Source organism: Pristiophorus japonicus, chromosome 10 (genome assembly GCF_044704955.1).
Source record: "Pristiophorus japonicus isolate sPriJap1 chromosome 10, sPriJap1.hap1, whole genome shotgun sequence".
Lineage (NCBI taxonomy): Eukaryota > Metazoa > Chordata > Chondrichthyes > Pristiophoridae > Pristiophorus > Pristiophorus japonicus.
Window position 1 is genome coordinate 195,867,018 of NC_091986.1, and position 16,502 is coordinate 195,883,519.

General features: G+C 43.6%; 1 protein-coding gene across 1 annotated transcript in view; it reads left to right on the top strand.

Moving 5' to 3' along the window:
* Positions 1-4,112: 4,112 nt before the first annotated feature.
* gabra5 (gamma-aminobutyric acid type A receptor subunit alpha5) overlaps positions 4,113-16,502 on the top strand; it is a 238,007-nt gene continuing 225,617 nt past the window's right edge. The window contains exons 1-3 of the mRNA XM_070891338.1: positions 4,113-4,196; positions 6,449-6,533; positions 7,843-7,907. Of these exons, the coding sequence (XP_070747439.1) occupies positions 4,113-4,196; positions 6,449-6,533; positions 7,843-7,907 (234 nt within the window). The remainder of the gene's footprint in view (positions 4,197-6,448; positions 6,534-7,842; positions 7,908-16,502) is intronic.

Sequence of the window (16,502 nt, forward strand, 5' to 3'; positions counted from 1 at the left end):
TTATTAAAAAGTGTTTAAAAATAAAACTACCACACCAACATAAAAAAAACCAAATTGCAGGCTTTAGTTATTGTATTATGGAAATTTGTCATTTGCGCCTTAAGAGCTGTTCCTCGCTGAACTTATACTAAATCACATGTTTGGAAAGAATAATATGCTGCACTAGAGATTACTGTATTTCTAAACATTTGATAAACTTCTGATACCTTTAAGGGTAAGCTAGATAAGTAGATGAGGGAGAAAGGAATAGAAGGATAGGCTGATAGGGTGAGATAAAGTCAGGTGGGAGGAGGCGCGTGTGGAGCTTGAAGACCGGCATAGACCAGTTGGGCCGAATGGCCTATTTCTGTGCTGTAAATTCTATGTGATTGTTCTCTCGTAACTTTTCACATACAAAAATAAAAAATTATCTCTAGCAACATTATATCACCAGCAAGTATAGTCATATGAGAAAATATGAAGATTGCATGCAGTACTAACAGTTAAATTGTTCAAATAAATGCACTCACCTTGTATCGTATATTGCAAATATTTTCTTGTTTTCATCCACTGCATTCCTGAAGAAAAAAGAATAATAACGTTTATTATTTCTGAAGGTAATCTTCAACATAAAACAGTATTCTAGAAAAAGGAATTGCCTTGACATAGTTCATTTCTCATCTGGAATACTGTGTCAAGTTTTGGTCTCGTCACATGGAGGGTGATATGCAAGATCATAAACCTCTTGTGGACAGGTAGACATACAGTGACTTCCTTCCAAGCCTCTGCCTGTGCTGCTGTCGAGAGATAGCCCCTTCAATGGCACCCACTGTGTCATTCCCTTGGAAGATGCCCATCATCCCCAGCTTCCTCTCCACAGCAGCAGTACTGAGATAGGAAATTCAGTGGCATGGGGGAATCTGCTTGCTGAAACTCTCAACTTGTTGGCGGTCCGGCCGAAGCAGCAGCCGCCATTGTAGGGCCAACGCAAAATGGCCTCCCCTTTAAGCGCGGCCACACCGCCCAGGTACTGGCAGCTTCCTGCCTTGCGAAGCTATTGGGGGCACTGGCGATGGCCACGTTCATGCGGGGCAATTTCCCCTGTGGGGCGGAAAAGAGGTTGCCGCTGGGCGGTAAGGGGTCAGCGTGCAGCTGACAACAGGTCGGAGCGGAGGGCTGGACAGAAACACGAGGCATGGCAGAATCCTATTTCCGCCTCCTCCGACCTGGGGGCAATTGCGGATGGGTCAGCTCCGCCGTCTGCCCCCGGTTGGAAAGGTTTTATCGCCCCGTTACCGTCTCTTGAAGCACTAGCGAGCCTTTTTCTGAAAGGCAATTTCCGCGCCCCCCCACCAATACAGTACTTTTATTAAGAAAGTGATGAAATAACACTTTTGTAATGCAATTGGTATCTATTTATAATGGAAAACTATGAATCATTCTTCCGTTGTTTCATCCTTAAGAACCAGTGGAATTTTCAAAGATTCACTTGCAACTGATTCCTCTTTCAGCAAGGTGCTTAATCTCTATTTGTACATGGACTAAATTACTTAGCTATGCAACAACAACTTTCAGTTATATAACATATTTAATGTAGATAAACGTCCCAAGATGCTTCACAGAAGCGAAATCAGATAGAAAGTGACATCGAACTAAAGAGGAAGCTATTGGGAGGGTTAACTTAATGCTTGACCAAAGAGGCAGGCTTTAAGGAGGGGCTTAGAAGAGAGAGGAGTATGGGCAGAGAGATTCAGGGAGGAAATTCTGTAAAGAGTCCAGCAGCCAATGTAGGTTTGCTAGCACAGGGGTGATGGGTGAATGGAACTTGGTGTGGATCAGCATACGGGTATGAGCTGAAGTTTATGGAGGGTAGGGATAGTTGGCTGGCCAGGAGAGTATGAAGGTGACAATAGCATGGATGAGGGTTTTGGCAGCAGATGGGTTGAGGCAGAGGCAAAGATGGGTGATTTTGCAGAGGTGGAAGTTGGCCGTCTCTGTGATGCAGAGAATATGGGGAGTGGTCAGAAATTCAGCATTTAATGTAGATAAACGTCCCAAGGTGCTTCACAGAAGCGAAATCAGATAGAAATTGACATCGAACTAAAGAGGAAGCTATTAGGAGGGTTTAAATTACATTTAAAGAGATGCTGAGCATCACCATAATAGGCAGTCCCTCGACTGGTTTGCTGCACGCTCCTTCCGCTGCCTGCGCTTGGTTTCTGCATGCTCTCAGCGATGAGGCATTGCTGAGCAATGCAGCTTTAATTGCCTTGCGTCACATATTGTGTTCAATCTGTACCGTTCATCCAACTATGCTTTCTCTTTATCTGATTGAAAGGTTGTCTCATAGGTTATCAAGTCAGATAGAGCAAAATTTCTCACACTGGCCTCAAATTTGGATACTGCTGGGGAAGAGACGGTGTACAGCAGGACATCTACCCAATATATATTGCACATGCCCATCACCATCTCAACTTCTGCGACTAACCCTGACCAAATACTTCATTCAAGCTCCTGCCACTGCAGTGGGCCACACTTGGGAGCTTGCAGACAGAGAATTAGGATCTCTTGCATTGCTGCAGCGGTTTGACAGGATGCAGCAGGCATTTACAGAGAAGCAGCCATTTAAAGGAAAGCATCCACTTGAAGCACAAGAAAGGGTCTGAGCCAGTAAATGGAGCATGTGAGGATGTGGTCGAGGGCCTCAGCAGGAAAGCCCCATGTCGAAGTGAAGGTCATGTTGCGCGAGGTGTGTGTGTGAGGACAGCTGCCTGCTTCAAAACGCTGGACACCCTCCCAGAACAGAACAGTGCAGGAAGAAGAGGTGGTGGCCAGAATCCTGACAGAAAAGGTGTAAGAAGTTGGTAAATCTGAAGAAATCTGCTGAGCTAAACCTACGTCACAGTACCTTACATCAATCTGATATGGCATTAATTAACTTGAGACACACCTTGTCTTAAATCTCTGCTGTTGATTGAACTTTGTTCTGTGTCTGCTTCTAATTGAATGTTTCCCTCATACTTTATCAATAAATATGCATGTCACTAATTAGTGCCTGACAACCTGTTACATATTTAAAGCTGTCTCAAGTAAAGCACTTACAGGTGTTTGAGTGTCCACATCAAAATAGGACACACATTCAAGCTGCACTTACAACTATAACTCCTGTCATACTAATATCTTAAAAGGGCTTTGATAGGAAAGATCATTCTAACGCAATTGAACTGCATGATGTTTGGTTCTTTAGTCACACAAGTTCTCAGATCCAGGAAGGGCACTTAGGAGTCACTGTATGCGCTCCTGAAATCTCCCGCACCTCAACACTACTTATCTCTTTGCAGGACAAGTTCATAGAATCTTACAGCACAGAAGGAGACCATTCGGCCCATCATGCCTGTGCCAGTTCTTTGAAAGAGCTATCCAATTAGTCCCCCTCCCCTGCTCTTTCCCCATAGCCATGCATTTTTCTTCTTTTCAAGTTTATATCCAATTCCTTTTGAAATTTACTATTGAATCTGTTTCCTACACTCTTTCAGGTAATGCATTTCAGAACATAATAACCCGCTGTGTAATAAAAATTCTCATCTCCTCTCTGGTTCCTTTGACTATTATCTCGAATTTGTGCTATCTGATTCTCGACCCACCCGCCAATGGAAACATAATTTTGAATGCCTCTGTAAAATCTCTCCCTTAACCTTCTCTACTTTAAGGAGAACAGACCTAGCTTCTTTAGTCTTTCCAAATAACCGAGGTCCCTCATCCCCGGTACCTCATAATAGGAGGGAACAAATGCAGGAGGGGAGCCCTAAAATCAGGCTAATACAGCTGATGAAGAGGCAACACTGCCCATTATTGACACCAACAGCATACAGGGGGTGGCAGAAGGTGAAGTCAGAGACTTCCAACAAACTGAAGGCTAGTACCATTCTTCTGTTGTTACATCTTCTCCCCATACTCACTCACTCAGGCATAACACTATCACACACAGTCAATTTGTTAAGTAAGCACTGTTTGAAAAACACTCTCTTACAGCCAGCATTGCAACATATGTTCCTTTTATGCTTTTGTAGGATTGCTACAGGATTGAGCCAACAATCCAACTATCAAAGAATTAAGCAGCACCTCATAGCATTATGGATTATGGCACCACCTATGCCAGACACCAGCACATTGACCAGGCATCAACTCCAAAGGATTATGATAATGAGTTTGAGGAGGTAGCACCACATGAGTCACAGTGCACGTATGAGGAGGACTGAGTAGTGGTAGGAGTGGATGAGTAAATGGTTACTAGCCAAATGGCCAGCTCGCTTCGTTCTTTAGCTCCAAGCCTGGAGGTTTGGCTCACACAGTGTTTGCTTAGAAAGGTAGATTGTTGTCTGAGCACTGCTGTTTAACCTTGTATAAACCATCCTGCAAAATATGGTGGAAATATGGATTAGTCCACTATAGGCATCTGTGCATTCCTTTAGAATGGAAAATTGTGCATGTCACTCCACTATTTAAGACTGGGGAGAGAGGGAAACCAGAGAATTATAAACCATTTAGCCTAACATCTGTTGTCAGGAAATTACGAGAGTCTATAATTAACGATAGTGTGACTGAACACCTTGAAAATGTTTAATTATCAGAGAGAGGCAGCATAGATTTGTGAAAGGTAGGTCATGCCCGACAAACCTGATTGAATTTTTTGCAGAGGTGATTACAATAGTGGACAGGGGAATGTCTATGGATGTTATTTATATGGACTTCCAGAAGGCATTTGATAAAGTCCCACATAAGAGACTATTAACTGAAGTTGAAGCCCACAGAATTGAGGGAAAATTATTGATCTGATTAGGAAATTGGCTGAGCGGCAGGAGATGAGAGAGTCGGGATAATGGGCAAGTACTCAAATAGGTGTCCTGCGGGGATCGGTGTTAGGGCCTCAACTATTCACAATATCTATTAACGACTCAGATGATGGCATAGAAAGTCATATATGCACATTTGCCAATGACCACAAAGACAGGTGGCATTGTAGGCAGCGTAGATGAAAGCATAAAATTACAAAGGGAGATCGACATATGAAGTGAATGTGTAAAACTATGGTATGTGGATTTCAAAGTAGGCAAATGTGAGTTCATCCACTTTGGATGTAAAAAGGATAGAACAGGGTGCTTTCTAAATGGTGAAAAGCTAAAAACAATGGTGGTCCAAAGAGACTTGAGGGTCCAGGTAGATAGATCGTTAAAATGTCATGAACAGGTACAGAAAATAATTTAAAAGGCTCATGGAATGGTGGACTTTATATCCCGAGGACTAGAATACAAGGAGGTAGAAGTTATGCTGCAGCTATACAAAACCCTGGTTAGACCACACCTGGATTACTGAGCAGTTCTTGGCACCACACCTTAGGAAGGATATATTGATCTTGGAGGGAGTGCAGCGTAGGTTTACCAGAATGATAGCCGAACTTCAAAGGTTAAGTTACGAGAGGAGATTACACAAATTATGTTTGTATTCCCTACAATTTAGAAAGTTAAGGGATGGTCTGATCGAAATTTTCAGGATATTAAAGGGAACAGATGCGTAGATAGAAAAAACTATTTCCGCAGGTTGGGGATTCTAGGACTAGCGGGCAAAGGCTAAAAATTATAGCCAGACGTTTCCGAAGTGAAATTAGGAAACACTTCTACACACAAAGGGTAGTAGAAGTTTGGAACTCTCTTCCCCAAATGGCAATTGATGGTAGATCAATGGTTGATTATATGGTCATTGTCACAATGCTGTTTCTGGGATCTTGCCATGCGCATTTCCTACATTGCAGCAGTGACTACACTTCAAAATAAAAGTACTTCATTGGCTGTAAGGTAATTTGGGACATCTTGAGGTTGTGAAAGACGCTATATAAATACAAGTCTTTCTATTTTCTATTGGAAAGCCATTTAGAAGAGGTCACCAGTAAAAAGTAAAAAAAAAAACATTAATATAATACATTTTTAATAAGTGGAGGCACTGGATAAAAAAAACCCCACTAAAATCATGAACACTTGGCACAGAGTAGGGAAATAAATGGTTGCATTTTATTTGACCTTTGAGAGAGAGTTTATTTCTGAGGCAGCAGAATAAGGTAGCAACACAGCAAATGAAGGGCATAATTAATAGTTGAGATAAGTGCTAAACCAATGTTGGGGATATTGCTTTAAGCCATTTTACTGACTACTTGTGGACAGGACGGTTTGTTAAAGGGACGATTGAGGTATTTACCTGAATGTGTCCAGTAATTCAAGCTGGTACAATAGCCTTCCAGCCTGAAAAGGTGTCCCTGTGATAATATATTTTGGGCTAATGCTGCACCTGACTCTAGCCTCAGCTGTGGAGTAGCTTCCTGCTTCTCCTCAACAGTTAGACCTCTTTATATTACAAAGTTTGCATGCAACATACAACGTGAAAACCCTGGTCAGCTGGGCTGTTTGCTGTTCCCTAGGCATCTGAAATGCTATTTCTGGCATCTGAAACACTGCTTCAAGATATGAATACTATGCTCTTTAAAAAGAAAGTCTTGCACTTATGTAATGCCTCTCATGACCTCAGGATGTTCCCAAGTGCTGAAGTACTTTTGGAGTGTAGTCACTGTTGTAATGTAGGAAACGCGGAAGCCAATATGTGCACAGCAAGATCCCATAAGCAGCAATGTGATAATGACCAGATAATCTATTTTTTGAGTGATCTGGGTTGAGGGATAAATATTGACCAGGACACCAGGGAGAACTCCCTTGCTCTGCTTCGAATAATGCTATGGGATCTTTTACTGATCAATGTCTAAGGATCCTGTATGAGCCTTGTTGTATGTGCACATTACTTCTGTTCATGGGTGGAGTAAGCGTGTCAATAGATTGGCTGAAGAGTATAACCTCAGTGCCCAAGGAATCATCCTTCCAGCTTGCCTTCATATTCAAATAAGGCTGATATAGAGGATTGCCTTAAAATGAAAGGATTGTAACTGCTAACTGGTAAATGGATATTGGCTTACATGGTCTGGTAATCTTGGTCATTGATGAGCTAATCTTAATGAAGTGAAAACCTTGGCAATTCATGTAGGCCACGAGATTGTGACAGGAGCCTAGATGGCCACATCGATGCCATCATAACCCCTTGGACATTGGGAACTCCAGTTCATAGAACCATAGAATGATACAGCACAGAAGGAGGCCATTCATCCCCATCATGCCTGTGCCTGCTCTTTGAAAGAGCTTTCCAATTCATCCCAATCCCCCTGCCCTATCCCCATAGTCCTGAAAATTTCTCCCTTTCAAGTATTTATCCAATTCCCTTTTGAAAGTTATTATTGAATCTGCTTTAACCACAACTGACTGTTGGGCAACACCGCTCCAAACCACCTCCCAGTCTGAAAAACATCCATCCACCATCACCCTTTGCTTCTTGTCACTGAGCTAATTTTGTATCCATAACCACTTTCCCCTTAATTCTATGGGATTACATCTTCTTAATAAGCCTCCTGTGTGGCACTTTGTCGAATGCCTTCCGAAAGTCCGCATATATATAAAATCTCCTGCACTACCCTGTTCAACCTTCTCTGTTACCTCATCAAAAATTCCAATCAAGTTAGTCAGACATGATTTAACAAACCCATGCTGGATCCCCTTAATTAACCCATGCCTGTCCAAATGAAAGTTTGTTTTGTCCCTGGTAATGATTCCAATAACTTCCCCACCACCGTTCTTAGGCTGACCAGCCTGTGGTTTCTTAGTTTATCCTTCTCCCCTTTCTTGAATAGTGGTACAACATTAGCAACCCTCCAGTCCTATATCTAATGAGGATTGAAAGATTGTGACCAATTTCCACCTTTGTTTCTTTCAGCAACCTTGGATGCATTCCATCTGGACCAGGTGGCTTACCAACTTTCTGTAATGCTAATCTTTTTGGTACGTCTTCTTTATCTATTACTATACTGTCCATAATTTCCCTCCCCCTCTTTTAGTGTTACCTTTATACAATCTGCTTCCTTTCTGAAGACATATGCAAAGTACCCATTTAATACATCAAGATTTCCCTTTGGGTCCTTAATAAGCCCAACTTTTTCCCTAACACTTTATGGGGGATAAATTGCGCTGCGCCCACACAGTCTGAATTAAAAGAAGATTTAGCGCCCGGCGAGACGGGCCGCTAAATGTTCCAGAATTGGGCTCTGAGAGTCAAACAATGTTGTGTGCCGGTAACGGGGAGTTCGCGGGCGGCTCGCAGGGCGCTCGAGAGACACGATGCTCAGAGGTGCACTGCTAATGGCGAAGTGGAGGGCCGCTGTGAACTCTATCGTTGCTTTAGTGGCACCCACTGGGCCGTCAGGCCCGGCACCCAAGAGGGGCTGGCGGGCTGCATGTTGGTGGCTCGGCCACACAAGTGGCCACCATTGTCGGCCGACACAGAAAAGATGGCAGCCATGGCGCTACCACCTCCTCTTTAAGGGTTGCCGGGGCGCCCCAGCCACCACAGCTTCTCGCCCAGCGAATCTGTCGGTGGCATCACCCCATGCCAACCTCACGACCCGCGGGGCAATTTCCCTTGCAGGGTGCAAAGGGTTTGGTGCGGGGCGATAAGGGGTCAGTGCACATGCTGATGATGTCAACACCGTGCGTGCGCTAATCACGGTGTCGGCACAAAGCACTTTTTGCGCTTCGAGCCCTGGGGACAATTCCGGGGGTGAGGGTTCTGGCTGCCGCGCCCGGGTGAAAACCCTTTAGCGCCCCATTAGTGCCTCCCGCGGGCACTAACGAGACTTTCTGAGAGGGGCAATTTTGGCCCTTATATGTTTATAAAATGTTTTCGGGTTCAATTTAATGTTGCCTGCTAATCTTTTCTTGTAATCTCTCTTTGCCTCCCGTATTAACTTTTTCAATTCCCTCCAGTACTTTCCACAATCTTTCTGGTTATTAACTGAATCTTGCACCTGACATTTGTCATAAACCTCCTTTTTCTGTTTTGTTTTAACTTTTATTTCCTTTGTCATCCAGGGCGCATTAGTTTTGGATGCTGTACCTTTTTCCCTTCAAAAGGAATATATCTAGGTCGCACCTGAACTATCTCTTCCCTGAATGCCCTCCATTGCTCCGTTACTGCTTTACCCGGCAACCATCTTTTCCAATCTACCTATGCGAAGGCTCTTCTTAAATCACTGAAATGAGCTCTTTCCCAGTCAAGCATTTTTACCTTCAATATCTTCTGGTCTCTTTCCATAATGACTTTAAATCAAATTATGAGCCAGGGAGCAATCAGGAATGGGCAATAAATGCTGGCCTTGCCAGCAACGCCCACATCCCAGGAACGAAAACAAAGTGTAGAAATTGAGCTTAATTGCTTTCAGCAGTATCATCCATGTGGTGGAGATTATCTGCAAGTCCCTTGCAATGGATGGCATAGCACAGTAAATGCCTCTTGAACTTGAGCCTGTGAAGGCAATTCTCTCATATTGCTAGGCAGCTGTGCGGGGATTTGTAGATATGGTTGTGGTTGGTGCAGGCAGACTGCCGAGGGTACAGTCAGATCTGGCCTTTGGTCTACTTCCTCCTCTTCCAGTGAGAGGGGAGCACCGAATGCACTATCCATAATTTAGGGAGTTACAGTTATGCAGAGAGATTTAAGAAATTAGAACTTCCTTCACCAGTTAAGGGGTGACCTCATATAGGTGGTCAAGATTATGAAAGGATATAACAAGGTAAATAGTGATCAATTGGTTCCACTTGTCAGTGAGACGATAATGAAAGGTAACAAATTTAAGATAATCACAAAAATAATTCAAGGGCAAGGTTTAGAAAAAAAAAATTATTTGCACAGAGGGTGGCCGGAATGTGGAATTCGCTGTCACAACTCATTATTGAAGCAAAGTCTCAATGCTATTTTATATTTACTTGAACAAGTATAATATTAAAGGGTATGTGGAGCGAGGAGAGAGTGACATTAGACTAGGAGAAAAACACTGCTGTAAATTTAAGGCGCAAAAGGACCTTTTACTGTGCTGTATCATTCTACAATTTTATAATTGCAGCAGCCATTAATGGAACAGTCCAGCTTTAGAAAAAAAACTTCCTGAAAGGTGACACTGGCCTTCAGCAGTCATGTAAATGGGTGGAATTAGCGGAGGGTTAGAACTCTGCCTGAAACTCGGAAAAGTGGGTTACAAACCCATACTCACTTGCTTAAAAGTAGTCATGGAAATGGAGCTCTCACACATTGTCCTCATTTATCTCTATTGCCACAGAAAGTCTAGCCTGTAGTCAATGTTGACAAGCAAGGGTTTAATTCTAGAGGGGTTCCATTGTATTGACAATGTCGGTGGGATTGAATACAAAAATAAGTTAGAGCATTGTCTATTCACTCTTTGAAGCTGAGTAAGTATCCCATGGGCTGGAAATCTCCTCTCTCATGGATGTTATAGTGGTAAAAGGTTGATTCCGTGCTCCCAGCAGGTAGTGTCACTCGGGGAGCAAATGGTAGGGAATTGCAGTTGTACAGCCCATGATTTTCTATCCGTGCATCCTGAAGGCGCAGCTCCGAATGGGAGCACAGCAGCATAAAACCGTCTTTCTTTCTGAATTCAGAGTGGTTACAGCGTCACTGAATTTGTCCATCATTTCCCAATCATTTCACCCTAACTTCGCAGACGCACTCAGAGAAGCCATAATGGTAACTGGAATGGAAATGTGACTGACACACTGATGCAGTTTGAGCTGCTCTTGTAACAGTGGAGCTTTATAATATGATGGCCATCCAAGAAATGCTGAACATGGACTCGGTGAAAAAATAAACGAGTCGCAATTATATAACGCCTTTCATGTCCTCAGGATATTCCGAAGTGTTAAAGCACTGTTGAAATATAGTTACTGTTATTTTCGGGAAAATTCAGTAGCCAATCTGTGCACAGCAAGGTCCTGCAAACAGCGATAAGATAAATGACCAGATAATCTGTTTTAATGTTAGATGAAGGATTAATGTTGGCCACGACACCGAAAGAGGCCCCCTGCTCTTCTTCGAATACTATCACAGAAACCTATAGCACATGAGGAGGCCATTCAGCCCATCGTGCCTGTGCTGGCTCTGTGAAAGAGCAGTCGCACTTAGTCCCGCTTTCCCACATTTTGCCCATAACTGTCAATTCCTCATTCTCGAGTACCTGTCCAATCCCTTTTAAAATTATTGATGGAATGAGCTTCCACCCTTTTCAGGTAAAGCGTTCCAGACCCCGACAATACTGAGTGAAAATAAATCTAATCTTCCCTCTGGATCTTTCGCCAATGCTCTTCAATCTATGACCTCTGGTTATTGACCCACTCGCCAGAGTACGATGGGATTTTATTTTGTTTTTTACATCCAGCTAAGACAGGAGAAGAGACCTCAGTTTCACATCTTATCTGAAAAATGGCACCTCCAATAGTGCAGCACACCCCTCAGTAATTCAGTGATGTATCGGGCTAGTTTATGTAGCACTGACATCCCCTCTGTGAAGAGCAAATACAAATCTACTTAAAATAGTCTTATGTCACCTGTTGACAGAACTACCATTGAAATATTTACAATTTCCAACAGATCACAATCATACACATTGCCAGACTCATAAAATAAAAAGTAGCCTATATAGATATAAGATTTTAATTTTATTTTTGATCGATATAGAAATTAGATTTTATTTTTTGAATCTAGTTTTTCTTTATCAGGCCAACTTTGCAGACTCCTTTAATGGTGATCCTCCCTACTTGACTTTGCTCTCTGCACTGCACCCAGGTGATCCAATATAGATAGGCACAGGAACAGGAAAATATGTCCCAAAAGCAAATATTTTGGTTCTAATGCTTCTAGATCTGCAAATCAGTCTTTCAAAATCTGTAAATAGCCCAGTTAATGAGGCAAGATCTACAAATTCCGTGTTTTCTTTCATTTCCAACAGTTTTCCACAAAGCCTTTCTATCATCAAGGCATGTCAGAAGTGTCAAAGACCCAGGCACAGACCCAGAGCATACCTACAATGAGAGCCATGCCACCACCAGAAATATGATTGAGCAGATCATTGGCGTGCTCAAGGAACGATTCCGGTGCTTGGATCATTTGGGAGGAACTCTGCAGTAACTCCGAGTCAGTTTTCAGATTTGTTGGTGTGTGCTGCTTGCTGCTTAAATTCGCTATACTGAAGCACCAGCCTTCAACACCACCCGAGCAGCAAGAAGTGGAACAGGAAGGATAAGAGCTGGAGCAGACTCGATGGGCCGAATGGTCTCCTTCTGTGCTGTACTATTCCACGATTTAATGATTAATGGTGCAAGTAAACAACAAAATCAATGATGGTGACAGCTGTTTACATTGTACATTAAATATTCAAACCAGAGGTAAATAGAGGAATCTGATCTCTCCTCCGAGAACGAGAATTCCAGTTGTGGTTAAAGGATTCCTTTACTTTTGCCTGCTCTGTATATGTGATACCTCTGTATATATACAGCAGTGTTTTCTGAAAATCTTTAGTGAGTTCATGAGTGCAAGGTAATGAAATAGCTCATTTGGACATGGAATTAATTCAATAATAATCAGTGTACCCATGAGGGGAAAAACATGAGTATGAATAGTTAATAGTAAAAATTTTATGAGATGGATGGCTGCAGTATAAAATATGTTGATCATGTGGCATCATTTGTTGTGTGTGGGTGGTATATTCTGCAAAGCCAGCCAAAGATTGGAAAATTGATTTATAAATAAAATCATACTGTATTCGGAAAGGAGGTTGGATGAATTAATAAATTTTCTGCGATGTGTTTCAATAAAATGATTTGTTTAAAATTTATGAAATGTGTAATATCTTCATTTTTGCATTGTAGGGTAAAAGGAGACTTGATTGTTTTCAGTTAGATTAACCCGTTACCTTCACAGCATGAGCCGACCGGGAAGAATTCCCCTTTCAACCAGTCTGCCACCCAATGATTAAAAACTGAAATAGCAACTACAGGATTTTTGCTTCAAGCTTCTGGGATTCGTATGTTTCTTTAGTGCAGTACTCTTCTTCTTCTTTCGTATGATAGCAAAGCAAATCAAACTTCAATATCCAAGTTGGATATCCAGGCCAAAGCTTCTGGTGTAACAGCAAGGATATCTTGTAGGCTGCCTGCAAATGCCCTCTGAGGGCAGTGCTCAATGAGGTGCTCCAGGGTCTGATTAGGAGCTTCACAGTCGCATGATGGGGATGCTTTAATCGTCCACATATGGAGAAGGTGGTAGCATCTACTATGACCAGTTCTCAGGCGGTTGATGATTGTCCACTGTTTGCAAGGAAAGTTTGATCCTACAGGTTGTACTATGGGGTCCTCTATCAGGAATCCATTCTGTATGTTGCAGTTCTTCCCAGCCTTTCACCATCAGTCATCAAGGCTGAGGGGAGATCACTGAAGGGCTTCGACGACGGTCCAAAAAGGCCTTCTACATTTCAGACAGGTTGGTGGTAAGTTGTTCAAGCCAATCTGGATCTACATGTCTTTGCTGGTGTAGTGGTTATATTCTCTGGAGACTGCATATTCTCAGCGTAGGTATGGTGGTGCGATGTTTGCAAGCACGGTGAAACGAGGTGTTGGTGTCTGCAGGAGTGCAGTACTGAGGGAGTGCTGCACTGTCGGAGGTTCCATATTTTGGATGAGACGTTAAACTGAGTTCCTGTCTGCCCTTTCAGGTGGATGTAAAAGATCAGGGGAGTTCTTCCACTGTCCTGCCCAGCATTTATCTTTCAACCCACATCACTGAAACAGATTATCTGGCCATAATCATACTGCTGTTTGTGGGATGTGGTTGTGTGAAAATTGGTTGTCGTGATGCCCTACATTACAACAGTACTTCAAAAGTACTTCATTGGCTGAGAATTGGTTTGAGGACATGAAAGGCGCTGTAGAAATGCAAGATTTATTTTTCTTCTTCTTTGTATCTATGTGAAGCAATTCTGGTTTTATATGCTCCACAGGCTGAATTAAATCAAACTGATCAGAGGTTATTCTGGGATTGTTGTCTAAAATAATTGTCCTAAAATTAAATTAAATATCTGGTGCTGTTGTGTGGAATGAAATGGAAAACAAATATTAAAAACGGTACTCAGTTTCAAGTAGAGACATTACCCATGTGAACTTTGGAAAAACTAAACAGAGCCCAGGTGAATAGTTGGATGACAACATTCAGATGTCCTTTCCTCTACATTTGCATCCCTCAGTTATGTATGTAAACCTGTAATTACCATGTCTAACCACCAGAGGGCTTATCCCCTGGAGTCCCAAGGGATCCCACAATCCCTTGGGAGCACCTGTATATAAAGAGGCCTCACAGGCTGGAGAGGCACTCTGAGATCTGTAATAAAGAACTATGGTCACACTTACTTTGAGCTTGCAATGTCTAGTCTGACTCTTTATTCAAGACAAAACAACTGGGGACGAGGTACAAATGACGAACCACAACGCAACAATGCAGAGAACTGTGGGCATCCTGGAGAAATTTTCGGAGGGAGATGGTTAGGAAATCTTCGTGGAGCGACTTGACCAATACTTCGTGGCCAACGAGCTGGAAGGAGAAGTGAATGCTGCCAAACAAAGGGCGATCCTCCTCACCGTTTGCGGGGCATCAACTTATGGCCTCATGAAAAACCTGCTCGCTCCAGCGAAACCCACAGACAAGTCGTACGATGATTTCTGCACACTGGTCCGGGAGCATCTAAACCCAAAGGAAAACGTTCTGATGGCGAGGTATCAGTTCTACACGTACAAGAGGTCTGAAGGCCAGGAAGTGGTGAGCTACGTTGCCGAGCTAAAGCGCCTTGCAGGACACTGCGAATTTGAAAGACACTTGGAGCATATGCTCAGGGACTTCTTTGTACTTGGCATTGGCCATGAAGTAATACTTCGCAAACTTTTGACTGTAGAGACCCCAATCTTGAGTAAACCCATAGCGATAGCCCAGGTGTTTACCTCCACCAGTGACAATACCAAACAGATTTCCCAGCACACTAGTGCTGCTGCAAGTACTGTGAACAAAGTAACGTTGTTTTCGAATCGAAACGTACATAGCAGGACTTACACACCTGCAGCTGCACGTCTGCAGTTGACTCAGAGTCCGACATCAAGGGTGGTGAATACAAGGCAATTAACACCTTGATGGCGCTGCGGGGGTGATCATCGATTCCATTCATGCCGCTTCCAAGGATACGTTTGCGAGCTGCAAACCCTGCTAATCCTGCAAACCACCATGTTGCAGAGGAGGACAGATCCACGGTGGATCATGATGAACCAGAGCCTCAGACCGAGCAGGCAGAGGTATATGGGGTGCACACAGTTACCACAAAGTGTGCCCCGATAATGCTGAAGGTTGAATTAAATGGACTCCCGGTGTCCATGGAACTGGACACGGGCGCAAGCCAGTCCATAATGAGCAAAAAGACATTTGATAAGTTGTGGTGCAACAAGGCTTCAAGGCCAGTCTTGACTCCCATTCTTACCAAACTTAGAATGTACATAAAGGAACTGATTCCCATAATTGGCAGCGTTACCGTAAAGGTCTCCTACGATGGAGCGGTACACGATTTACCACTCTAGGTGGTACTGGGCAATGGCCCCACGCTGTTCGGCAGGAGCTGGCTGGGAAAGATACGCTGGAACTGGGACGATGTCCGAGCGCTTTCGTCCGTCGACGACACCTCATGTGCCCAGGTCCGAAGCAAGTTCCCCTCACTCTTCGAACCAGGCATCGGGAAGTTCCAAGGAGCAAAAGTGCAGATCCATTTGATTCCAGGGGCGTGATCCATCCATCACAAGGTGAGAGCAGTACCGTATATGATGAGAGAAGGTGGAGATAGAGCTGGACAGGCTGCAACGAGAGGGCATCATTTCGCCGATCGAATTCAATGAGTGGGCCAGTCTGATTGTTCCAGTCCTCAAGGGAGACGGCACTGTCAGAATCTGTGGTGATTACAAAGTAACTATTTAACGTTTTTCGCTGCAGGATCAATACCCACTACCAAAGACAGATGACCTATTTGTGACGCTGGCGGGAGGGAAAACTTTCACGAAGCTGGACTTGACCTCGGCCTACATGGCGCAGGAGCTGGAGGAATCTTCGAAAGGCCTCACCTGCATCAACATGCATAAAGGTCTCTTCGTTTACAACAGATGCCCGTTTGGGATTCGAGCGGCTGCGGTGATATTCCAGAGGAACATGGAAAGGTTGCTTAAGTCGGTCCCGCGCACCGTGGTCTTCCAGGATGACATCTTGGTTACAGGTCGGAACACCGTCGAGCACCTGCAGAACCTGGAGGAGGTTCTTAGTCGGCTTAATTGTGTGGGGCTCAGGTTAAAATGCTCGAAGTGCGTTTTCCTGGCACCTGAAGTGGAGTTCCTGGGGAGAAGAATCGCAGCGGACGGCATCAGGCCCACCGATTCGAAGACAGAGGCAATCAAGAACGCGCCGAGACCATAGAACGTGACGGAGCTGCGGTCGTTTCTAGGACTCCTGAACTA